Below are 27424 nucleotides of genomic sequence, written 5' to 3' on the forward strand. Positions count from 1 at the left end.
AACCAACGGGTCAGACAGAATCTGTGACGGGAAATGGACAGACCACGTTCTTCAGACCGACCCGAGGAGTTCCTCCACCAGATTGTCTTTTGCTGAAGACTCCAGCATCTGCATTATTTTGTGTCCCCACTCTACGCTGTTCCCCCGGTTATGCACCGCACTCTTGCTCCGACAACTCTGCTTCCAGTGCCTTGCACTGGCATTCCCATCAGTTACCTACCAGGAAATAAAGTTGCGACGGGAATGTAAACGTGTATCGTTCCTCATTTTTCCCCCCCAAGGTCAATCCAGCCGCCGCTGATTTAGAGGCAGCCGGAAAGACGAGTGGTGTAATTCTAACCGGTGGTTAAAGGACAACACCGGTCAATAGCTGGTGCAGAAATCGCTCGAATCAGCAAATACTTTTTTAACTCTCAGTCTCCAGGTGCTGGGGCATTCTGTGGGAAGTGGAACTTTTGATTTGGTTCAGAACATTTCCGATTAAAAAAATGTTTATCCCAAACGAGCCACGCAGGCCCAGCGCATTAAACTGGTGATTGCAGTGAACTAATCATGTTATCCATTTCCCCCTTTCTTAGAAAATAAACCCATACAATTATTTGCAGGCAATGTTTTTTTTATATTAGCGACATGTAAGCAAATCGTTTTGATCATTGAGTTTGCAAAATTCAAAATTTAGCCTGTGGTATATTGTGTTGTTAAATATACGTTTTATATCCTGTCTGAATATTGCCCATTTTCGTAATCTCGTATATGTAACGAGAGACACATTGACGTTAAGTATAGATGACACCGTTTACATCAGTCCACAAAGTGAAAACCCCAAATTAAACTAGTGTTTTGCCAAGGTTTAACATTTCTAACATCTCTATTCAAGAATTATTTCTGAATTGAAAATCTGGCACCAGTAATTACATCAATAAAATATCGAAACCTCCTTGTAGAAGTACAAGGAGAAATTTCAGTCAAAAGGTAGATGCGTGTGGGTGAATGGTAGCTTTTAGCTCACTCCAGCGATGACATACAGATCTCTCCAAATAGTCCTACAGAGGTCACTCTTCAGATGCTTAAAAAAGCCCAAACCCAACAAGAGAGTGTAGTCAGTCAGTAGCTGACTGTGTGCCTCTTTCCCACATTGTGGTTTATTGATATTTTCTAGAGCTTCTAAAACTATATTTTCCAGAGGTTCGTGGGGTGTGGTTGATTCTGATGTAATTATTGCCAGACTTGTGCAAAATGGTTTGGAACAGATTCACAATCTGAATTGGATGATCAGAATCATAGTATTATGTCTGATTGTACATTGGAAATATTCTCACATTCAAGTTGGAGGCTTTGAGAAGTGAGTTGTACAAAGTTGATCAAATATAATGTTGGTTAACCAGTTATCTTATTTAGTTTATGCAGGTGATACTCCTACAGCTTTGGCCCAGCATTTCATTGAATTACGAAGTAACTTCCTGGACACTGCTATAAGCCAAATAGAGGGAATATTTAACATTGAAATAATGTTTTCTCATTTCCTTTAGTAAATTGACATTAATGAGGCTGAGAATAATATTGATGGCAGGAGATGGAAAGTCTAATGACATTTACAAGAAATATCTCACCAAAACTAGCAAACCCAAGTTGGGCGAGTCCAGAACCAGGGGCCACAGTCTTAGAATAAAGGGGAGGTCATTTAAGACTGAGGTGAGAAAAAAAATGTTCACCCAGAGAGTTGTGAATTTATGGAACTCCCTGCCATAGAGGGCAGTGGAGGCCAAGTCACTGGATGGATTTAAGAGAGAGTTAGATAGAGCTCTAGGGGCTAATAGAGTCAAGAAATATGGGAGAAGTCAGGCGCGGGTTATTGATAGGGGACGATCAGCCATGATCACAATGAATGGCGGTGCTGGCTCGAAGGGCTGAGTGGCCTCCTATTTTCTATGTTTCTATGAAATATAAACCTTGGAGGTAGACAAAAATGCTGGAGAAACTCAGTGGGTGAGGCAACATTTATGGAGCAAAGGAAATAGGCAACATTTTGGGCCAAAACGTTGCCTATTTCCTTTGCTCCATAGCTGCTGCCTCACCCGCCGAGTTTCTCCAGCATTTTTGTCTACCTTCGATTTTCCCGCATCTGCAGTTCCTTCTTAAATGAGATATAAACTTTGTTTTGCAGTTGTTATATTTTCCTCATGTTTCCTCTGTTTACTGGGCCTTTTAACCTGTGTGGCAAGGGTGGATCGTCTTATCTGCCCAGTCTGCTCTGCGATGTGTCGCATAGTGTTTTCATGCATTTTAAGGAACTGATTATTTTCTACAGCTTATTGGGTTGATGCAATGAACTCTCACCAGAGAATATCCATGCAGCATTGAGATTAATGAGCATCCTGCTCATAGACACGTTGTTTTACATTGGCACATTGCTCACAAATTGCTTTGTTGCCCGTTCACTCTCAGGCGAGGAGAGAGAGGAATAGTTTTGCTTGGTTGCTGTGAAGTGCTTCTATAATGCACTGAAGGCAGCAAGCACAGATCAATCTTGATAAATTCATGATTGAAAAAACCCCAAAAGTTTTTAAAATTCATTTTTGGGATCTACCAAGGCCCATCCCTAAGGTAATGGTGAACACCATTATCTCTATTACTCTCCTGCATCTCAAAAGGATGAAAGCACAATTTACGCTTTCAGTCCGTGATCTGATCAGATGAGTATTTTTTTTACAATATAGTAGAAACATATGTATAAAGTTTTTCTTTACGTGAATTGCTTTTTAAATTTCACTTATGATGGTTAATGGTAAATTGGTAGTTTTCCCCCCTCAAGTTCTATTCATTCACATCAGCCCTAAATTGAATTGATTTACAATTGTCACACCAGTTAGGGTGTGGGCATACTAATTCTTGAGAACTTGTACTGTCTCAAGGTTGTACTTAAACAAAGAGCCTATGCACATTTACTGTCATCTGATTGCTGCTGTTTCCTTATTTATAATTGTCCAGTGCAGCAGAATCTTATGATTTGGGCAAAATCATCAAGGCTAGCTGGAACATTTGACAATTAACATTTTCCAGTCAGACTAATACCAAAAATTGGTTTTCAGATGTGCAAAAACCCATTGCTATGATGTCCATACAAAACAACAGAGAGGTTTGATTTTTTTAATCTGTCTTTCACCTCTGCTTAAAAGTAAAAGATGCAAGTCTCAATTCCATTCAGTTATGTTAATGTTCTGAACCATATGCATATGGAGATCACATGCCCCAGTGCCACTGTGCACGTTTTCACCTGGGGCCATTCATCCAAATCTAATTTCTCTGTTCCTCATATCCTTTGATTTGTTATTGGCCACTTCCCATACAACAGTCACTAGGAGCTCTGTTTTAATGCAAAGGTATCCATGTTCCAATAACCATTGGTTCAAAAAATCAGTCAGTTCTTTTTTTTAATCCGTTCGCCAGTTGGTTAAAAGAGCCCATCATAAGATTCTTTATAATTCCCGGATGTCAGGGGTTAAGGGGAGAAGGCAGAAGAATGGGGTTAGAAGGGAGAGATAGATCAGCCATGATTGAATGGAGAAGTGGACTTGATGGGCCGAATGGCCTAATTCTGCTCCTATCACCTCAGACCTTATGAAGCCTCTGTAAGATTTCTCTTAATCTTCTCTGACCGACTGAGAAAAACTGCTATTTAACATGCTTCCTGTGACATGGGAATAATAATAAAGAGGCGACCTTTATTATTAAGGAATATTCTTTTATTTTCCCCCAAGAATTAATTTTTTTCTGGTGCAATTCAATGTGTCTCCAGGAAGTTGATGAACAAAGGAAGCTCAATGATAAAATTGTTTAGTTCTGATCTTTCAAAGGACTGTAGCAAAGGAACAAACTATGATTATTAATTTCTGTAAATGCTTTCAGGACGAGTAAATTTAATAAAGAGGCGATAATTTTTTTTTTTATAAATTAAGGTAATCAAGGGAATATGGAGTTAGTGCAGCCAAGTGGTGCTGTGATACACAATCAGTCCTGGTCTTGTTGAATGACAGTATATGTTCATTATGTGAGATTTTTGAGAGTGGTTGTACTGATACCATTACTCATAGCACTTCTGAATCTGACTTATTTCCTTCAGTTAGTAGTGAGAGATGCCTTCTTTAAAAGTACTGTCATGAAAGGTGTTGGTGGAGGAGGCAGTTGTTTCTGGCTTACATTTATGAGGTTTGTCTGAAAGAAATTCAGAGGTGAGCGTAACATCACTGCTATCAAATGTGGTGTTGTGCAAATATTACCTGAACTTCTTTGAATAATTCAAATGATCAAAAAACTAGATATTGGGCAGGGTCCTAGTGTACATCATGATAAACCTAACCATAAAGAAATAAAATGCTGATCTGTATTATAGACAAAGTATCTAAGTTTTTTATTTCTAAGGGAAATATTGGGGTTGCGAGCAAGCAGCAACAGCTGAAGGCATAGAACAAGTGAAATCCAAGCATCTCAGTCTGTAGAAGGGTCTCGACACAAAACGTCACCTATTCCTTCTCTCCAGAGATACTGGCAGTCCCGTTTTACTCCAGCATCTTGTGTCTATCTCGTGTGAAGTGTAAACCAGCATCTGCAGTTCCTTCCTTCACATCAACACGAGTGCAGAGCCAACAGACAGCTTTCTGTTCAAAGAACCAGAACGTCTAGGCAGTGAATTTTGCTTCATTAAGAAGCATGCCACTTTTCAAAGGGAACAGATTTTGAAAGGACAAGCAAATCCATTTGTGGTTTGTAGACACATTAGCATCTGTGCTGGTGAGGCATTTTGCATTCACTATCCTAACTTGACTAGAAGGTGTTGTGCTCTGATACGGCTAATCAATGCCAGAATAAAATTTGTTTGAGTTTTGGTAAATTAATATATTCTCAATTCACAGTCAGCTACCTCAAATAGCTCAGGTGATTCATTCCTACCAGTTGCGTGTTCAGTATTAACACATTCCTACTCTGCAAAATAATATCTTTGCATTATTGGGCTCAATGGTGGGTTGTCTAAGTAAATGCGATATATGACACAGATAGAACGATGGGGTGCTACAGTATGCTCTGCGCCCCTGGACTGGGAGGAGAATGAACCAGGGTTCCCCTTCTGATTAGCCTTAGTGAGTAAAAGCATGTGTGATGTGAGCAAAGATCATATTATCAGGCTCTCCATTCAAAGAAATGTCACTTGAATATGTCACTACATCCTACCTCGACAAATTATAGGTAGCCTTTCTATGAAGGAAGATGTTAAAAATATCACTAGCAAATATTGTGACGTTTAGGAGATATATATTATTGTAAAAAACACGAAGATCAGGTGGTTTGGGATATATTGAGATAAAAAAATGGTTTGAAAATATATTGCGCACATGTTTCTTGTTACTTGAGAAAGTCCTTTCTTTGCAGTCCTAATTAAATAAAAGTTCCAGTTCCTGAATGCTAATGACTGTTGTACCCAATCTCTTCTCTTTATCAAACTTAGTTATGTCGATTCATAAATAAGTTGCTTAAAGGTACAGAGAATACACTGGGCAAGAAACACTTTGATAAAATTGGATTTCAAAAATAGAAATGTTCAATTTGTGCATTATGCCAGCTGTGAACATAAATAATCAAGGGAATGATATTATGCAAAATGATGATGCAAATAATGAATAGCTTGATATGCTTGTAACATATTCATCTGTACAAAACATTAAATGAAACATTAAATCTAATGTATCATAGCATATTCAAATCATATTTGACAATGAGTCATTTTATGTAGATCAGAGGTGTTGTTATATTATACCACTCTTTTGAAGGTAAATGATGACATGTCTTTAGGTTTGGTACCTTGTGGATTTTAGAACAGTAAGAACAAAACTTCATTGATACATAAAAGGTCTCAAAGATACTTGACATGTTAAATATGGAGAAGATTTATTTGTTGTGGGGAGAACATAGAATTAGCAGAAACTTTTAAAATAATGGTATACCCATTTAAAGCAGAGACAAAGTAATTTTTTTTCACTCAGAGTTTGTGAGTCATTGGAACTCCCCTCCTTAGTGACCCTTAAAACAATTTAAAATGAGAAACTGCGAAGTACTGTGTACAGTTACTGCCTCACAGCGCCAGAGACTGAGGTTTGATGAGATTTGTGATAGAAAGAATCACATGTTATTAAAGTGCACATTGTCAGATTTTAATAAAGGCCATTTTTAAATATTTTGGTTTCACCATGTAGTAATTACAGCAGTGTTTGTACATAGTCCCCCATTTCAGGGCACCATAATGTTAGGGGCACAGCAATGTCATGTAAATGGAAGTAGTCATGTTTAGTATATTTAGTATACTTTGCTTGAAACTGCTTGAAGTCTGCGATTCATGGACATCACCAGTTGCTGGATGTCTTGAGATGTCTGGTGATGCTCTTCCAGGCCTGTATTGCTTATGCTTGTTTTGGGGGCTAGTCCCCTTCAGTTTTCTCTCCAGCATATAAAAGGCATGCTCAATTGGGTTCAGATCGGGTGATTGACTTGGCCACTCATAAATTGACCATTTTTTAGCTTTGAAAAACTCCTTTGTTGCTTTAGCAGTATGTTTGGGATCATTGTCTTACTATAGAATGAACCACCGACCAATGAATTTTGAGGCATTTGTTTGAACTTGAGCAGATAGGATGTGTCTACAAAGAATTCATTATGCTACTACCATCATCAGTTGTCTCATCAATGAAGATAAGTGAGGCAGTACCTTCAGCAGCCATATATGCCCAGGCCATAACACCCCCACCACCATGTTTCACAGATGAGGTGGTATGCTTTGGATATTGGGCTGTTCCTTCTCTCCTCCTTACTTTGCACTTGCTATCACTCTGATATGTTAATCTTTGTCTCAAGACCTTTTTCCAGAACTGTGGTTGCTCCTTTAAATACTTTGTGGCAAACTATAACCAGGCCATCTATTTTTGTGGCTAGCCAGTGGTTTGCATCTTGCAGTGTAGCCTCTGTATTTCTGTTCATGAAGTCTTCTGCGGTCAGTGGTCATTGACAAATCCACACCTGAAGAGTGTTTCTGATCAGTCGGACAGGTGTTTGTGGATTTTTCTTTATTATAGAGAGAATTCCTCTGTCATCAGCTGTGGAGGTCTTCCTCTCTTTCGTCTTAATGATGTTACTACAAACAGTTGATTTTGGTAAGCCTGAGGTTTGGCTGATGCCTCTAACAGTTTTATTCTTGTTTCTCAGTCTCATAATGGCTTCTTTGACTTTTATTGGCACATCTTTGTCCCTCATGTTGATAAACAGCAATAAAAGTTTCCAAAGGTGATGGAAAGACTATGTGCTGAGAGTTATCTTCTACCTGCATGAAGGAGGCAATTAAACACACCTGAGCAATTACAAACACCTGTGAAGCCATGTGTCGCAAACATTATGGTGCCCTAAAATGGGGGAACTATGTATAAACACAGCTGTAATTTCTACATGGTGAAACCAAAATGTATAAAAAATACCCTTTAATAAATTCTGACAATGTGTACTTTAACCACATGTGATTTTATTTCTATTACAAATCTCAAATTGTGGAGTACAGAGGCAAATAAATAAATGATGGGTCTTTGTCCCAAACACTGTCAACTAAACTACTTGATAAACAATGGATGAAAAGTGATGGTACGACAGGCTAGCAAGATGCATTGCAATTTGATCAGCCATGATATTATTGAGAAACATGGGAGGCTTAAGATGCTGTGCAGCCTATCGCTGCTCTGCTGCTCCTTCTCACCATATAATTGTGTTCTGAGTTTGGCCCAGAACTGGACATTGCAAATTTATCTGGGGTCACCTTGCTTTAATATTTGAGAATGGAAGAAGGAAGTATTTTTGTTGTATAAATAGAAGTGCATTGCATATACATGGTCACAGACTTTTATTAAACAGATAGAATGTTCTGGTTAAATTAAACTCATCAGGTTCATTAATTTTTTTAAAGTGCAGATTTTAGATAAATTCCTGAAAATGTGACAATTAATAAGAATATGGAATTTAGACTCAGCATAGTGCAGGTTTTGCCATGTAACAAAAGATTGAGACCTGTTGCAGACATGATTAGACTTAAGATGCATAATTGTCTTGATGATTTTGGTGTTCATAATAGAATGGGTTTTGAATGCTGCTCTTTGAACATGTTACTGTGTGCTTATTAAAATCAGGCTGTGTTAAAATCATAATGTGTTATTGTCAGGAGAGGTTTAAATTGTTATACTCTTGCGAAGTAGGCATTAATTTAATTAAAATAAATTGTTACATGGTACTGTACATGGGAATCAGCATGAAGTGATATGCGAGGTCATAAATACCACTTGAAGAGATATGATAAAACAGACCTGCACTTGCTTTAAGAATAAGCCTCACTGCAGTGGATTTTGTCCCATGTCCTTCATAAAATTGCATGGGTCTAGAAGGTGCGGCTGTCTTACAGCAAAAAAAAAACAAACGAGAAGCCTGTTTCTAGACATTGCATTCCCACCCTTATACTTAACCCCTGAGGAATTTTAATTCTGACAGATATGAAAGAACATTTCCCGATCCTACCTAACAAGATCGGTCATGGGAAAGGTACTGTTTTAATCTGTTTACAGTATGAGAGGGGAATCTGCTTATATTAACGAGTGAAACAAATGTTTATTTATGAAGTGTAGCTGTAGAGGTCATTAGAATGTGGGGCTGTGCACAAGGCAAACACAAAATGCTGCAATAACTCAGCAGGTCAGGCAGCATTTCTGGAGAAAAGGAATAGGTGACGTTTTGGGTCGAGACCCTTCTTCAGACCCTTGACAGAAGCATACCTATTCATTTTCTCCAGAGATGCTGCCTGACCTGCGGAGTTCCTCCAGCACTTTGTGTCTATGTTCGGTGTAAACCAGCACCTGCAGTTCCTTCCTGCACATTGTGCACTAAGTTAGGCTGGTAGGGGCAAGTTCCTTCTACTAATGATTGGGATGTATAAAGTAGACATTTTTATGTGAAGTATCCCATCAAAACAAACAATTCTAAGTTCCTGTGCCATTGGCCCTGTTAAGAGGGAGAACAGGTTGATCAGCTTTTTACTTAAGAGGTTTACATATAATTTATGTATTAAAGTATTGATTCAAATTATGTCATATTGAAGGAATGCAGACAGTATTGGCATGGGTGCAGAACATCTTGACATCTTATAATTTTGTTCTAACTGACAAAGGAGAAAAGAACAAAGAAAAATGCAACTTCAGTAAAATCATTGTTGGTTAGGTTTGGCAACAACTGCCTTTTGATGTTGAATAATTTTGTGCATGCACAGTAAAGGTGCTGGAGAAATGTTGGTAAAGACAGTTGAGTCTTTTCATCATATGGTACCATGATTAACTATGTGTATTGTAAACATTTTGTTGAACTTTTATATTTTAAGGCAAAATATTTACGTATAAACCTTGTAGAGTAGAAGAATTGTCAAACAGGTTTTCGTAACCACTACCATACACAGTAATAATTTGCTCTTCTTGCAGATTTTTTCCCCTTCTCGCTCTGTATTGGAGTAAGGTTGATAAACATTGCCAAAAACAAATCAAATTTCCATAATTCAAAATACTGGGAATAAAATAAAACAGTTGTTGCTGATCAGAAAAACATGTTTAATGTTTTACATTTTTCATTTAGCTTTCCTAGATTAATGTTTAGTTTAGTTTTGTTTATTGTCACGTATACCGAGGTACAGTGAAAAGCTTTTGTTGCGTACTACCCAGTCAGTGGAAAGACAAAACATGATTACAGTCGAGCCATTGGCAGTGTACAGATACATGATAAAGGGAATAATGTGGATATTTGTAGGCATGGACATGGCTTGTTTGACACATTATATGGTTTCTTGCAGAAGTATTCAAGTGTTTTCTTCTGAGAAACATCCTTCAAACATTGGGTAGAGATTTTTGGGAAGTCTCAGTACAGTATTTAAAAAGATATCATCCTCAAGTCATTGACAATAATTTGTTTAAGCTACAGCTGAAACCAGTAATGTAAAGCATGGGACAGAATATGGAAATCAAAATCTAGCTAAAATTATGTCTCTCTGATAAGTAGTGGGGTGGTGGAACCATTTTGTGTGCGAAATATAAGTGGGAACTGTTGTTGCCAAGGCAACATATAGATTTTTTTCATGCCCAAACTGACACATCTATCATTGAGATTTGAAAGGGAAAGGAGGGAAGCAGTGTTCAGAGCTGATGAGCATTTTGCTCTGTAACGGCAGGTTAGGATTAGGATGTATAAAGGGCATGTATTTCTGGCTTGGGTTGGAGGACGGTAAAGAAAAGCTGCTCAGTTCTTGTTCATTCATTGTGCGTAATATGAAAAAGGTAGATTTAATTTGCTGCTTTATTGTACACCCATACACCCAAAGCTCTAGCTTGTACCATTGGTTAGGCAAGAGATTTTAATTTTCTCCTCCGGCCCAGCAGTGGCAATTCTGTTGGCTTAAGTTCACTTTCAGATTGTTTCTTTCATCTATTTATGCCACAGAGAGTAACATGCTGAGTTGCAACGGAATATGGGAGAATTGGCAGGTCTGAAGTTATCTGAAAGGAAAACATAGTGCGATTGATGTAACCATCTTTCAGGAGCAGACTTTAGTCTATCCCTCCACGAGAAAGGCTAAGATAAACACCACATTGTCCACTCACTACTCTGATAACGACGTTTCCCCAGTGCGGCTTCCCTCCCAACACAACTGCACTGATCTTCAGTATTCAACCCAATCCTTTCCCCCCATGATCCTAATAAGAACATCCAGCTGTCTCAGGAAATGAAAGGCCAAATGAAGTATCAACTGTTAGATGTACAATCTGTTAAAATATATTTAAATTCAGTACCACCAAAGGATGGGGGGGGGGGACATGTAATCAATTACATAATTTGTTCATATGAAGATACATGTGTAACTGGTTTTAAAAACTTCACTTTGAGAGAAACTTAATGAGAGTCTGTTGGGAATTTTGTTTCCGAGCTACTGTGGAAGTATGAAAAAATACCATAACTATTTGATTTGCTCCCAATAATATTCATTGTTTCTCTATGCTCATTCCCACTTGGCCTGCTCCTCTGGAATGCAGTCCTTTAACTCTCCAGAATCTAATATTCATCCGTGAGCCTTGAAGGGTAATTGGGGCAAGATGTTGATCGACCCTTGTTTTACAGGTTGCTAATGAGTTTATCAGCAGCACGAGTTTACGTTGTGCCACTTGGAAGGGGGTTTATAGATTATAAATACCATTGATCATTCAGGAAAGTGGGCAATGGGGCAAAGATGGCTATTTCCTTCCCCCCTCAGAGACACTAGAAAAACAACTACAGAATCTTAATCACACTCAATTAACAAATTCACAGTCTGAAGAAGGGTCTCGACCCGAAACGTCACCTATCCCTTTTCTCCAGAGATACTGTCTGACCCGTTGAGTTACTCCAGCTTTTTGTACCTATCTTTGGTTTAAACCAGTGTCTGCAGTTCCTTCCAACACATCTAAGTTGGAACCTTTTTGATAAAGGTCACCTATTTTAGGCCTCAACCACTGTTAGTATCTGAGAGCGTCAAAAGTTCTTAATTGAAATTAAAGCAATCATAAGTAGAAACATAGCAATACCATTTTGTTAGTTATTGTATCAATTTGCTACATTGTTTAGACTATTCTGTTAATCACAATGAATGGCGGTGCTGGATCAAAGGGCCGAATGGCCTCCTCCTGCACCTATTTTCTATGTTTCTAATCTGTCTTTTAATAAGTGTAACTCATAGAACAATTTATATAAACAGTTTACAAAATGAAAGGCTAAAATGTAGAAGTGTGTGATTAATGTTGAAATGTAACAAGTAAAAATGCTCAGTGTTATTGACTACTGTTACAGTCCCAAATTAGGTAGAAAACATCTTGCCAATGTGAAAATCATTTAGAGTTCCTCTTTTTCCAGAAAAATCAAAACTGTGAGGCCAAAAACCAACGTTTTTCTGATAAATTATTATTACAGAGAGAGGTGGAGACTTAAATTTTCCTTTGGTCCTGTAACTGAAAATCAGACATTACGTATTTGCCAAAGGAAAAATGAAATAAGCAGAGGAACTATAAGCATTTGTTAACAAGACTATAAGTAAAGTGTTGCTGGTTGATTTAATGTTGAAGGCAGCTTTCTTCAGGAGAAGACCTGGAATTACTTCCGTTGACCAGGTCACACTTGCATTGTACCCATTCTAATTCTCCATTAAACAAAATTAAGACATAAAAATCCAAGATTGTAAATTTCTAGACAAGCCGTCAACTGATGGATAAATTATTCATAATTTACGATACAACCTCTCCTTGAATTCATCTTGAATCTTAACTCATTTACATCAAAGCTTTCTTTACTCAGTTTGATTTCTGAAAACATTGGAGCACTTATTCTTTCTCTTCTGAGTAAATCTTATTCAAACACATTGTGTGAGCTTACTGACTAGAATTTGGTCAGAAGCAGCTCACAAGGTATTCACTTTGTAACAGGGAGCTTGGCAAAATAAATATTAAAACCAGCCTTGTACTTTCTGAAATTGATCAATGCGCATATTTTAACAGGGTAGTTAGAAATGACTATAATCTTTCCACAGCCTTCCTGCAAAGGTCAAACTGATTATCAATAGACCATTCCCCAGGCTCTGTTTGATTATCTTCATCAGATATATTATTCTACAACATAACACTGTGGACTTGTCAAGGAAACAATGGAGCTGAACTATGTGCATCCATGTAATCGTGATGGTCCATTCTAACTATTTCCAGTGATTTGAAGATATGTGTGTATAATGTGAGTTGATAGCATCAGCTGGTTATCAGTAACAAAGAGCAATGTAAACCGGGCATATACATATTCTGGCATCAGGGATGTTGCTGGGTTCAACTGTGGCCACACGGACACTCACGGTGGGGTGAATGCAGTGATATATTTTATTTACAGTGACAAACACGTCCAGGACTGTATGGGGCATCAGGGTGCATGTTTGGTGGTGCTGGTGATCTCAGGCATGTCCTGGTAGCTCAGTCCTGGACTTGAAGTGGTAGATGTGGCGATCTCAGGCTTCTCCCTGCAGTTCAGCCTTGCCTTGGTTATCTTTGGCATATCCTGACAGTTCAGTCTTTGCCTCTGTGTGTGGGCACAGCCCCTCATTGTCCGTGGGCAGGAAGAGGCACTGGCACCTCAGGCTTGCCCTGGCAACTCAAAGGCAAGACAATGGAGCTGGTGGCTTCGGGCTTGTCACAATGGCTCAGTCTTTCTCAAACCTGTGACAGGGGGAACACAGCTAGCAGGGAGGCACCCCCACTTTCTCTCCTTTTCACTGGACTGTCTGGGTTTCACAAGGAGTAGGCCGACGAGGTTTAGGTGGGGCAATCTGATGTTAGCTAATTGTACCCATTTGTTACCAATGATGCCGAGGATGGGCCTCTCCTGACCTGTCTGCCAGTGATACACATCAGAGCGGCAACCGAGGGAGGGGGTGTTGTCACAATATCTAAACTATGAAGTCATCTTACAGTAAAACAACTAAATGTTGAATATTGAACAAAATCGCCAGTCAATATAAAATGTTTTAAAATATGTTTGGACACACAGATATTGTATATTGTTTAAAAGCTGGATTGGTTCATGTCTAAGATATTCACACATTTAATATAGAAATTAGCAATTATGATTCAAACCTATGTATCATTCAGTTGTTCAAAGACTTTAACATCAAATGCAAATTATATCAAGCACTAATCTTGGAGAGCTGAAGCCCCCTGTGAATTTGAAGCATTTGGTCTTTATTGACCTGATAAGCACAGTAAAATAAACAGTTTGGTTTGGTAGATCAATTTAAGAAAGCAGAATTCTAGGAGTAATGACTGTATTTATCTAAGGATATGTAATACATTTAATTTCTGTAACCACTTATCCTTGATCTGTTGTTGTAATATTAATTTATATAAATGATTTATATTAATGCATTCTCTTGGATTTTGAGGTCCTTTTGTCTCACCGCTGGAACTTAATTTGTATTCTAACTGTTGACAGTCAGTGTATGAAGTAATTGTATCATAACTCAACAAGGTAAACATAGAGCCATTTCAACAGCCACCACTTCACAGTCTAGGGCTTGGGACCTCTGCCAGATTGTAGCTTGTAGGTGCTGAGAGTGCTGAAATCCTGTCTGGGCCCTTTCTCCATCAGCCCATTAGGCTGGGTATATGTTTGCAAAACACGTCCACTAAAATCCTACCTCTAGGTTACTGAATTCGTTTTTTGAAGAAAATACATTGAAGCTTACTTGGAATTGTTTGTCTCTCTACATAGATTGTAAAGAAACATTTTTTAGTTCTACTTGCAAACAACAAATATTTTAAATTGTTATGATCCTTTCTATTTTATAGTATGGATAACAATGAGTTCATGCGACTAAATCAGAGCTTTTCCGCTACTTATCTAGCTTCCTTTCAAAAGCACTGTGCCCTTATCACAAACCCATAGCAATCTATTATAACTTTCTGGAGCATGTTTCAGTGGTAGTTGGATTAGTGTCTCAACAGTTTAAATAGTTCTATTTTGTTTCCCCTTTGCCAACTGATAGTTCTTACAAACTAGAGAAAAAGGGAATGAAAACTGGGACGACAGCCAATGTAATTTCAGTTTCTTGTTTTGTACAAGTTCTAGGAGTCTTTTACATCAAAGCAAGGCTTTGAAAGCTCCAAATGTACTTGTTGAAATCTTTTATCATGATTGGCAAAATAATTCAGCTGTGTTTTCTCAAAAAAGAACTAATTTTCAATTGGCTTTGGGCCAAAAGGATACCTGAGAACATGACTAGATGAGAGAAAATACTGCAGTGAGGAACCTTTCGATTTACTCTGCCTGTTCTGGTTTTGGTAGACCTAGCTTTATAATAGAAATGACATGTGCAGCACATTAGTGATGCAGCTCAATTTATTATTATTGCAATTCTTACCAATTTATGCACCAGTTTATGATGTATTGGCCGTGTTTGAAAAAGTTTTATTCAAAACTTTTTACAATTAGATCCAATCACCCTTGCCAAGGTTTGCTGTTATCCCTTAAGTCATTTCCTCACAGTTATGAGCTAAGTTTATTTGCACTGCTTGGAAATTTGATATCAGCATGACTTGTAAATCTAAATGTAATATAAATAAATGAATTAAAATATGTTTGTAAGTTAGTGTGACAACATAGCTATGAGTCTGCCAAGCAGAAATGAGGCCCCATGGCTTTGAATTTCGCCAATAACCGAGATTTACCACCTTTCCTAGCATTATGACTAAAGAGCACCTCATAGTAGAGTTGTTTAAGAAAGAACTACACATGCTGGAAAAATCGACGGTAGACAAAAATTGAAGGTTCGGAGAGAGGAGGAGAACTTCTTCAAAGTAGACATACCTTGAGGAGATTTTGCAGTGGAGTAGATGAAATGTTTAAGAAAGAACTACAGATGCTGTAAAAATCGAAGGGAGCGAGGAGGAGAACTTCTTCGAAACTTCGCCTATTCCTTCTCTCCATAGATGCTGCCTCACCCACTGAGTTTCTCCAGAATTTTTGTCTTCCTCTTAATAGAGGATCTGTTCCCACCTAGTGTCTCCTGGACGAGCACAAATTGAAATGAGGAAGTCTCCACTTTGATCGCCAATCAGTATCAATGACAAAATTGCCTGAATTTTTCACATTAGATTATTTTCAATTGTGAAAATGGACCCTAAGAGTCAAGGTCCAGGAAAATGCAGAAATATTAGTAAGATCTTTCATTAGTTTAGTTTAGAGATACAGCGCGGAAACAGGCCCTTCGGCACACCGAGTCCGCACCGACCAGCTATCTCAGCACATTAACACTATCCTAGACACACTAGGGACAATTTACACTTATACCATGCCAAGTAATCTACAAACCTGTACGTCTTGAAGTGTGGGAGGAAACCAAAGATCTCGGAGAAAAACTACATGGTCACGGGGAGAACGTACATACTCTGTACAGACAACACCCCTAGTCGGCATTGAACCCGGGCCTCTCGACCTGCATGTGCTGCACGGCAGCAACTCTACCACTGCCGTATAAGAAATTGCAGTTGGAAACCATCAAACCAGTGTATATATATATATATATATATACCAGCCATGACTGTTTTTCAGTTTCTTTAAACAATTTTACATTCAATCATGTAGAACTTTGCATGTGGAAGTAAGAATCTTCTGTTAAAGCACTATAAAATTTCACGAGTAGTAAACACAAGGAACTGCAGATGCTGAATCTTACATTAAAAAAGTGCTTCAGCGTGAAGAAGGTTCTTGACCCGAATCATCGCCTATCCATGACCGCTGGATATGCTGCCTGACCACTGAATTATTCCAGCACTTTGTGTTGGATTAATGTTGTAATTTAGCTCTCTTGTTTCATCTACTGCATAGATCTAGAGCAGGTTGAGGAAATGTTAGTGTCCTATTGACTAGTGTGAGTGGAGCAATGTTAATAAAACTCTGTTTTATAGACTTGGCAGAAAACATCACAGAAACACATGTAATTTAGAAACATGTAAAATCTTCAGATTTCCTCAATTGAAATTTTATTGTAAGTTTATAACATTGTTTTGGTACAAGCTTGCAAGAGAGTCTATGTCATTAGGTTTAGGGCTATTCAAAACCATGTTTTCATGTCTAATAATTGCCGTTATAAGTACAGTTCATAAATCTGTATTGAAAATGTATAATGAAGAGCTGGTTAGTCACCTAGGATATGCTTGCTTGACACTAATGAGAACTAGGCAGAGTCTATCTGCTGAGATCAATGTTGAGGTATTCACTGCCATTGCCAGAATGCATCTGACCACCATGAATGCTACAAAACGATAAGTAAAATCTCAGGAAGGATAATGCACATTTTTCTAGCATCTTCAAAAATTTCATAATTGAAGCCTGGTAATTGCAGATCTATGGTAATTTTCTACAAAAATGAACTCCAGGAATGGCAACTAACTGCTTTAACAACCAACTATATAACAAAATGCACTTCCTCTATGATTCTAAAGAAAATCACCAATAATAATTAGTAAGAATTTTTTTTGTATTATATAATTTTTTTTTTCTTGTGATCAACTCAATATATTGTGTTTACCTTTGATTAAAACCAGCACCTGTAGTTCTTTCCTACACAATTAAAGTAATATATGGCACATTTAGTGTGAATATGTAAAAACATCGTAGAAATGAAATAACACACTAAATTATAAGTACGGACCATTTGAAGGATAACTGGGAAGAATAAAAGATGATTACAGATTTATTTTAACAGTTTGTAGCCTCAGAGGATAAATAATTTGCTCCTTGGCTAGACCTCCACCAGTAAACTCTAAAAATAGGATTTGCTTTTTTGACATTTCATTCTTAACTATCTATCTAACATTCTTAACTAACTATCTAACAGATTGTGATCAATATTAGTGGCGATTGTTCCAAGTCCAAATCACACATTGACAAGAAGCTGACCACAGACAGGACAAGGCCTGATAGTTAACAAGCTTAAATATTAATAGAGAATGCTAATATGACTGCAGAAACAAGATTGATGAATGAGAAACCTAAGCAGAGAGAAATTTGCACAAGAATTTTAGATTCACAGTTGTTGCACAATTTCTACTTTTGTGTCAAGAACAGTGCCGTCTTTCAAAATGATGTCTTAAAATTACCAAACTCATCTGATCCTTTTAAAACAGATGAACAGCTTAAAGACAAAAAATATTTCACCATATAATCAGATCAGTGCCATTTAGTCCATTAGTCCTTGGCTGATTCCAACTTTCTGAATCATTTTTCATTTCCTTTGCAACCAAGAATTCCCTTTAAAAAAGAATAGATTATTACTTCAATGGTTTTGGGGGTGGTCTGAGGGGTAAATTTATCACAGAGGGTGGTGAATATTTGGAACCTGTTGCCAGAGGAGGAGGTGGAGGCAGATACTGTTACAGATATCTAAGGCCAGGATCTGGTGTTAGGTGAAGTAAGCTGAAGACACTTTACATGCCGTCTCTTTTGGAAGCAGGTGATTTTTAACACAAGTTAGGTGGCTATTTTTAAACAGTGGCAATACCTCCTTTGCCAGTGCTGCACAAACATCATGTAAGACTTTAACCTCCCACCAATCATTATGACAGTTTTTGGCAAAATAATTTTTAAACATTCACCAATTGTTAATGTTTCGGCAATCGTTTTACCTAAGTCAAGCTGAGTAATATCAATGCCCTATCATGGTGCTTTTTATCCTTTTCTGTAACTCAGTATTATATTGAAGTTGCCTCTGAATGGACATAATACCCAGCACTGTGCTTCAGTAATGTGTCTTTTTAAAGAGCACTTACTGCTTCACTAGCATGCATTTGACACTTTCCAGAGTCGGCTGTGCTTTTTGTTTCCCTGGGTTTGCCAGTTGGCAGTTTAATGCCAGTATGTGCCAGGTTTTAGTGCTGTGTCCACGCAACTATGAACTAGGTTAAAGATAGACACAAAATGCTGGAGTAACTCAGCGGGATAGGCTGCATCTCTGGAGAAAAGGAATGGCTGATATTTCGAGTCAAGACCCTTCTTTTGTATCTACCTTCTTCAGACTGATCTAGATATGAACTAGGTTAAGTGTGTCCAAGCCCTATATCACATAGGGAGCCTTCTCTTCAGAAAAGAGAGGAGACTGACATGAAAACCAGTTCAGGTTCAATTTTAATCCCAGAATTCATGCATGAACTCTCAAACTACTGAAAATTTACTGGAATCTTTTGCTCTCTGAAAAATCAGTTGTAAGCAAAATAGCAAACAAGGGACAATAAAACGTGAGCCATTGGCAAATATTATTCTTTTGCCGATCAGTAAGTACCAAGGAATGATAAAATAACTGTGATCACAAGGGAGCTGTGGTGACCTGTTCAATTCCACGTTAAGTTTGTAAATTTATTTAAAGCCTTAGCAGCCTCACCCCAGCCCGTGATTGTGTATTGTAAAGGTGAGCAAGCAGCTTGATTTAATTATGCAAAATTGATGGACCTGTAAACCAATTATAACATTGGATAGAGTAATGTAATCAATGCAAGACCACTGCTGATTGTTTTTCCAAGAAGCAACTATTAGAAAGATAAACGTGATAGTGACTTTTCCATGCGTCCATATTTCTGATCAAGGCCGTGCTGAGGATTCCTTTGTTGTGCAGTTTGAATGCCAGGGTTTTTGTTTTGCTACCTCTGGTGTTAAAAAACACATATAACCTGTCAACTAATCCCCTTCTTTGTTGTAAGATGCTATCTCTGACTGTTTCTGTCAGCATGTGGTTCCTATCATCTTTTCAGAAGCTGAGTTTCAGTACAGCAGATTGAATTCTCCACTTTAAAAAAAGTGTAAGTGTGTCAGGCGAAAGGAATAATTAAAAATTATTGAGCATAACATTAATGACTGATCCTCCCATGTCCTTGGCAATAAGAGTCTCCCATGCGATATAAAATTAATGTGTTCAGCATATTTTTCAGACTAGAATACCTCAATCATATCAATTCAGGGATTCCTCTTTCTCACAAATTAATTTTAAATATATTGAATCTAAGCAGAATTTTCTCCTGCAAAAATATTCAGAATTAGATTTTCGTGTAACATAGCTGCAGCAATCATTTTGGTCAAATATATGTGGTCACAATATCGCAAATCAATTCCACTCTAGTTGCAAGATGAAAAATAATCCATGAAATGGAGTTGCTTCATTGGATAATTTCATAGAGAAATACATTGGGATTTGCAATTGTTAATGGAATACAAAGATATTGCATCTTAAAAACAAAACTGATAGTTATACTTGAGTTTACCACTAAGTAAACAACATACACATGTTGCAGTTATCAACAGAAACCAATGCTGAACCCAATTGTTTGTTCAGGATTTAGAGTGATTAGACCAAAAATAACATGCCAATATCAGCCCATAGGTTTTAGTTCAAGTTCAAGTTCACATTGTCTTACATGGACTTTACATGGTCAGATAGCACATCCCCATATGCTCCCGAAGTTTCATCAAATAAGATTAGGTGGTGTTTGCAGGGAATGTTGTTTTCATCAGTTTATATCAATCCTCACAACCCAGACAGTGGGACGTGCAATTGGCCTTAACATACCCAGCATTATGCCTTGGATGTGTCCTTTGAGTGGTGGCGCATTCTTGCTTTTGATTTCCCCAGTGAAGGCAATGCACAGTGCTAACAAAAATTGCATCTAAGAGAATAAAACATCGCTAGACACTTCATTAGAATCTGGCAATGGACTGCAAATATTTGGAAATGTTATTCAAAGACTTAAGGTTAAAAATTGTCTTTACAAAAAAGTAAAGAAACAGTTAGGAAGGAATATTCCCGAAAGTTAACCATCAATACATTCCAATGACATTCGTGCCATAGAGGGAGTACAGAGAAGGTTCACCAGACTGATTCCTGGGATGTCAGGACTTTCTTATGAAGAAAGACTGGATAGACTCAGCTTGTACTCACTAGAATTTAGAAGATTGAGGGGGGATCTTATAGAAACTTACAAAATTCTTAAGGGGTTGGACAGGCTAGATGCAGGAAGATTGTTCCAGCTGTTGGGGAAGTCCACAACAGGGGGTCACAGTTTAAGGATAAAGGGGAAATATTTTAGGACTGAGATGAGAAAACATTTTTCACACAGAGAGTGGTGAATCTCTGGAATTCTCTGCCACAGAATGTAGTTGAGGCCAGTTCATTGGCTATATTTAAGAGGGATTTAGATGTGGCCCTTGTGGCTAAAGGGATCAGGGGGTATGGAGAGAAGGCAGGTACAGGATACTGAGTTGGATGATCAGCCATGATCATATTGAATGGCGGTGCAGGCTCGAAGGGCCGAATGGCCTACTCCTGCACCTATTTTCTATGTTTCTATGTTTTCTAATATTAGGCAATTTGAAATCAGGGGAATAATAGAGGTCACATTTGAAAAAGTGCAGAGATATTGGGGTTATGTAAAACTGGAGGAGATCACAAAAATAAGGAGACATCCAAGTTCAGGAAACAACGATACAAAAGAAGAGTGAATTTTGTGTCCCTGCTTCATTGCGTAAAATTACAGATTTAGGAAATAGCAAAGACAACTTGCTTTTACATGTTAATAATTTCAGTGCCATTCCCTCTAAAGCCAAATAGAGATACACGAGAGGAGATGATTCCTTTCAGACCCCCTCAGAAAATCCTTTAACCTGCAAGTTAGTTCATAGGAGAGATCAATTACAAAATGACTAACTAGTATACATGCTTCTTAATGGCAAGTTGTTCCTTCATGTTTCATGTTTGGCCCTGTGTACATTTGGTTAGATGCTGTGTAAACATCTATCAGCTTCATGGGACAAAGGCACTTAGTTCTGAGCCTCGGAGTATTGTGTCGGCTGCTGTGAATTTAAGGAGCTGCTTCGGAGTATTAACTGCAGCAAATATATCTAAGAGCAAGGATTAGTGATGGTGTAGAGATATGAATGTGGCAAATGAAAGTTATGAGTATAAATCACCAAGACAAATCCTCCAAAATTGGAGGTACTTTTCTGAATAAAATAAATTGCACAACGCTGGACCTTTATAACAATTTATAAAATGTCTTGGATTAAGCCTTTTTATGTAATTATTTTATTATGACTGTGCTCTTACCTCCTGTTCTAACCAAACATATCTGGTGAACTATGTACCTTAAGCTTAACATGCATTCTAAAGGGAATCTATTATAAAGTTTAAAATATTTTAAATTCTTCAATAAACTACAATGTTTTCTCATTTTAGTACAGTTAATAACATGGCAATTAGAATTCAGGAAAATAAGTCATTTGTTTTTTAGAAATTATGTTTTTAGAACATGATTGTGGAGTTGATAGTTTAAAAGGGAAATTGTCCAACAAAGAAAGATCAATAAAAAATATTTTCCTTTGCTTTCATTTGATACCACATCACCCTGTAATATGTTATTGCAGCCAGTTACTTATCAAGTTCCAACTTCCTGGCATTAAAAAACGTGTGAAACTGAATATTTGTGCTCTTTGGCAAGTGATGTCATATTTATTGATGTGTTCCAATCTTGTGCTTTTATTTTCAGGTTTCTACCTAGTAAAGGATTTGTGATGTTCCCACAAATAGGAGACAAACTTGATATTATCTGCCCGAAGGTGGACTCCAGGATTACTGGACAGTATGAATACTTTAAACTATATATGGTGTCGAAAGATCAAGCAGACAATTGCAACGCTGTGCTCAGCCCCACACCTTTACTCAATTGCAACAAGCCGGATCAAGATGTCAAGTTTACCATCAAGTTTCAGGAATTCAGCCCTAACCTCTGGGGACTGGAATTCAGAAAACATGAAAACTACTACATTATTTGTAAGTATTGCAACTTACAGTATTTTTCTAGGAATAAGGAAAATGGAATGAACCATGAGCACAAAGAAACATTAGAAAAGACCTTTCAAACCTTTCATGACACTGGACAGAGAGATTGGAAGTGATTACAGACAGTGAACTTCAATTGAAATGTGGTCATGTTCATATTGCAGAAAATATATCAGCTGATTTATATGCAGCACCAAATCGCTGAAATAATGGCTCAGTAAACTTTTTTACTGGTGTTGTTTGAGAGATAAATATTGACTAGGACATGGGGAAAGTTCACCTGGTCTTTTTCATAAGACATAGGAGCAGAATTAGGCCATTTGGCCCATCTACTCTACTCCCCAATTTAATCTTGCTGATCTATCTTTCCCTCTCAACCCCATTCTCCTGCCTTCTCCCACACATTAGTCTTAGTTGGCCTACTTTTTTATATAAATACATTGCCAAGTGGCCACATTCTGACTTGCGGACTGTTCAAGTTTGGAACAGCCCTCAGGAACAGAACACTGCCGTAATTCTGGGAGGACGTCTACAAATGAAATAATTATTAATATTTTTCAATGAGAAAAGGGGTAAACAACTGAAAACACTTAAAACAATTATGGCACAGATATGGGCTGAAGGGCCTGTTCCTGTGCTGTACTGTTTTATGTTCCAAGTGATCAAAAATACGAAACCAAATCCAAATAATAAAGAAGTGCGATAACCTTTCTTAAGAACGGTCTTGACCCGAAACGTCACCCATTCCTTCTCTCCAGTCTGCTGCCTGTCCCGCTGAGTTACTACAGCATTTTTGTTTCTATCCTCGTTGTAAACCAGCATCTGCAGTTCCTTCCGACACAAATTAGATAACTTACCCTATTCTCCTATTTCTTCGATACATTGCTACAATTTCCATTGACAGGAACAGGATCTGAGATGTGGGACATTGCCACGGACTCTTGTTCTGCCATTGACCTCAATGTGGAGTTGAGTGGTGGAGTTCTTCCAGAACACTGGCAGGGTTCGGCCAATAGATTTGGACTCCGGTGCATATGTGGGAAATCTAAAACCTAGCCGCACTGAAGCTGAAAAATACCGTGTGGATAAAAATCAGCAAAATCTCATTCAATTCTTCAACAAAATATGGAAACTTCATGGTTTTTTGATATGCATAGGAAAGAACTGCAGATGCTGATTTACACTGCAGATAAACACAAAAAGCTGAAGTAACTCTGAAGCAGCACCTCTGGAGCGACGGACTGGGAAACATTTCGGGTCTGAAAAAACCCGAAACACCACCCATGCTTTCTGATATTCTGTATTCGTTTTCACTACATTCTGTTTTGTATCCAACCAAATTCGTTTGAGCATATCTGCCACTATCAATTCCATCTCTTGCCGTTGTGATCTGAAACATTGTGTACAGGCAGCTTTCTTTTGTTGAATCAGCTGTTATATTCCTTCGGCAATTCATATTGAGTTAATAGCTCTCTGCATTTATACAAACTTGGAAGATAAAAAGGATGATTTCCTTGTACATAAATGTGCTAAGGGAATAAAACAGGAAGATAGAGCCAAGATGGATGGCAGCTTATTCCACACGTTAATCACTTAAGGTGTAAACGGAAGTCTCGGCAGGAAAATGCTGCATGCTAAATTTCAATCCTCGTTAAAATGCGAAAGGAATTGCTGTCTACAATTCAATCACTAATTGTAAAGGAAAAGCCTAATTATTGCCTAAGGTCTTGGCAATTAACAAAAAAATGAAGCTGAGATTGAGCACAAAAGGAATTAACATGCTAATATAAGAAATCTGTAACCAAAAGCAATTTACTGTGAAATACCTGGAATCTGCACAGCAATATATGAATGAAAAAATCCTAATGTTAAATTGTTTGCCCACGAATTTCAGTTTCAGAATCTCAGCAAAAATGTTTAATTCTGGTGTTTTGATATTCAGGGTCACCAGGGTAAACGATTTCAATACGGGGAACTATATTCTAAAATAGTGTTTGGCTTTGGGAAAAAAATTAATAATTTAGAGTTTCCCTTTGCTCCTCTTATCCCTGTAAAGATCAGTGAAGGATGTATGCATAATGGTCCACAACAGATTTGTTCCCAGATAAGTGGATGGCAAGAACTCTATTACAAACAGGATAGTACAGTGATATTAAAACATGCAGCATTATTTTTTATTTATTGACATGAAGTTCAGAATGTCTTTCATTTCTTCTAATGAGCAGTTAGATTCAGGATACAATATGAGACCATACAACTTCAATTACAATGAAGCAATGAAGAGTTAGATATGGATGTATTTGGTAGCATTTTGCTTCTGCTGCATGTCTATTAATAGTACAGAAGCATTGCTTCTCACATTCTCATGCGGTTGTGGATGTCAATGAGTATTAATTCCCTGCTGGTGAGTTGAGTCTGTTCTTCCAATCAATTCTAAATCCAAAGATAGACACAAAAGCTGGAGTAACTCAGCGGGTCAGACAGCATCTCTAGAGGGAAGTTTCGGGTCGAGAACCTTCATCAGACTGTTCCTAAATCCAACTCAAAAACAAATTGGTTTGAACAAGTTTAGTTGTTTTAGAAACACAGAAACATGGAAAAATAGGTGCAGGAGTAGGCCATTCGGCCCTTCGAGCCAGCACTGCCATTCAAGAGTCAAGAGCCATACATACTCTTGTCATACTGGAAAAAAGGGGACCTGTTGGGTCCCGTCCACTTAACGCATGGTTGCGGGAAGGAGGGGGAAATGGCAGAAGGAAATGGCAGAAGAGTTGACCGGGTAGTTCGGATCTGTCTTCATTAAGGAAGACACAAACAATCTCCCAGATGTACTGGAGGACAGAGGATCTAAGGGGGTAGAGGAACAGAAATAAATTTTCATTAGGCGAGAAATAGTATTGGATAGGCTAATGGGACTGAAGGATGATAAACCCCCTGGGCCTGACGGTCTGCATCCCAGTGTCCTCAGGGAGGTGGCTCTAGAAATAGTGGACACATTGGTGATCATTTTCCAATGTTCAATAGATTCAGGATCAGTTCCTGTGGATTGGATTGTATAGCTAATGTTATCCCACTTTTCAAGAAAGGAGCGAGAGAGAAAACGGGGAATTACAGACCAGTTAGCCTGATGGTGGTTGGAAAGATGCTGGAGTCAATTATTAAAGAGGTAATAATGGGGCATTTGGATAGCAGTAAAAAAGAGTAGTCCAAGTCAACATGGATTTATGAAAGGGAAATCATGCTTGACTAATCTTCTGGAATTTGCTTGAGGATGTGACAAGTAAAATTGATGAAGGGGAGCTAGTGGATGTAGTGTATCTAGACTTTCAGAAAGCCTTTGATAAGGTCCAGCATGGGAGACTGGTGTCTAAAATTAGAGCACATGGTATTGGGGGTAGGGTGTTGACATTGATAGAAAATTGGTTGGCAGTCAGGAAGCAAAGAGTAGGAGTGAACTGGTCCTGGCAGGCAGTGGTGAGTGGAGTGCCGCAAGGCTCGGTGTTGGGGCCGCAACTATTTACCATATATATTAATGATTTGGAAGAGGGAATTAGGAGCAACACTAGCAAGTTTGCAGATGACACAAAGCTGGGTGGCAGTGTGAACTGTGAAGAGGATGTTCGGAAGTTGCAGGGTGACCTGGACAGGTTGAGCGAGTGGGCAGATGCGTGGCAGATGCAGTATAATATAGATAAATGTGAGGTTATCCACTTTGGTGGCAAAAACAAGGGGGCAGATTATTATCTCAATGGGATTAGGTTAGGTAAGGGGGAGGTGCAGCGAGACCTGGGTGTCCTTGTACACCAGTCACTGAAAGTTGGCGTGCAGGTAAAGCAGGCAGTGAAGAAAGCTAATGGAATGTTGGCCTTCATAACAAGAGGATTTCAGTATAGAAGTAAAGATGTTCTTCTGCAGTTGTATAGGGCTCTGGTAAGACCACATCTGGAGTATTGTGTACAGTTTTGGTCACCTAATTTGAGGAAGGACATCCTTGTGATTGAAGCAGTGCAGCGTAGGTTCACGAGATTGATCCCTGGGATGGCGGGACTGACATATGAGGAAAGATTGAAAAGACTAGGCTTGTATTCACTGGAGTTTAGAAGGATGAGGGGGTGTTTATTATAGAAACATATAAAATTGTCAAAGGACTGGACAAGCTAGATGTTGGAAAAATGTTCCCAATGTTGGGCGAGTCCAGAACCAGGGGCCACAGTCTTAGAATAAAGGGGATGCCATTTAAGACTGAGGTGAGAAAACACTTTTTCACCCAGAGAGTTGTGAATTTATGGAATTCCCTGCCACAGAGGGCAGTGGAGGCCAAATCACTGGATGGATTTAAGAGAGTTAGATAGAGCTCTAGGGGCTAGTGGAGTCAAGGGATATGGGGAGAAGGCAGGCACGGGTTATTGATTGGGGACGATCAGCCGTGGTCACAATGAATTGCGGTGCTGGCTCGAAGGGCCGAATGGCCTCCTCCTGCACCTATTTTCTATATTTCTATGTTTCTAAGATTAGTTAAGCATGATTTCCCCTTCATAAATCCATGCTGACTTTGACCGATCCCATCACTGCTGTCCAAATGCGCTGCTATAGTATCTTTAATAATTGACCGGTGTAATTCACCATTTTCTCTCTTCCTCCTTTCTTAAAAAGTGGAGTTACATAGGCTACCCTCCAGTCCACAGGAACTGATCCAGAGTCGAGAGAACATTGGAAAATGATCACCAATGCATCCACGATTTCTAGGGCCACTTCCCAATGTACTCTGGGATGCAGATGATCAGGCGCTGGGGATTTATCTGCCTTCAGTCCCAACAGTTTACCTAACCATTTCCTGACTAATGTGGATTCCCTTCAGTTCCTCCCTCCCACTAGATCCTTGGTTGCCTAGTATTTATGGAAGATTGTTTGTATCTTCCTTAGTGA

General features: G+C 38.4%; 1 protein-coding gene across 2 annotated transcripts in view; it reads left to right on the top strand.

Annotated features, from left to right (window-relative positions):
- Positions 1–27424, top strand: part of LOC129698321 (ephrin-B2-like) — a 58202-nt gene that overhangs the window by 3069 nt on the left and 27709 nt on the right. For both annotated transcript variants that reach the window (XM_055637402.1, XM_055637403.1), the window contains exon 2: positions 22206–22489. In XM_055637402.1, the coding sequence (XP_055493377.1) occupies positions 22206–22489 (284 nt within the window). The remainder of the gene's footprint in view (positions 1–22205; positions 22490–27424) is intronic.

The sequence above is a fragment of the Leucoraja erinacea genome, chromosome 6 (genome assembly GCF_028641065.1).
Source record: "Leucoraja erinacea ecotype New England chromosome 6, Leri_hhj_1, whole genome shotgun sequence".
In the NCBI taxonomy this organism is placed as follows: Eukaryota; Metazoa; Chordata; class Chondrichthyes; order Rajiformes; family Rajidae; genus Leucoraja; species Leucoraja erinaceus.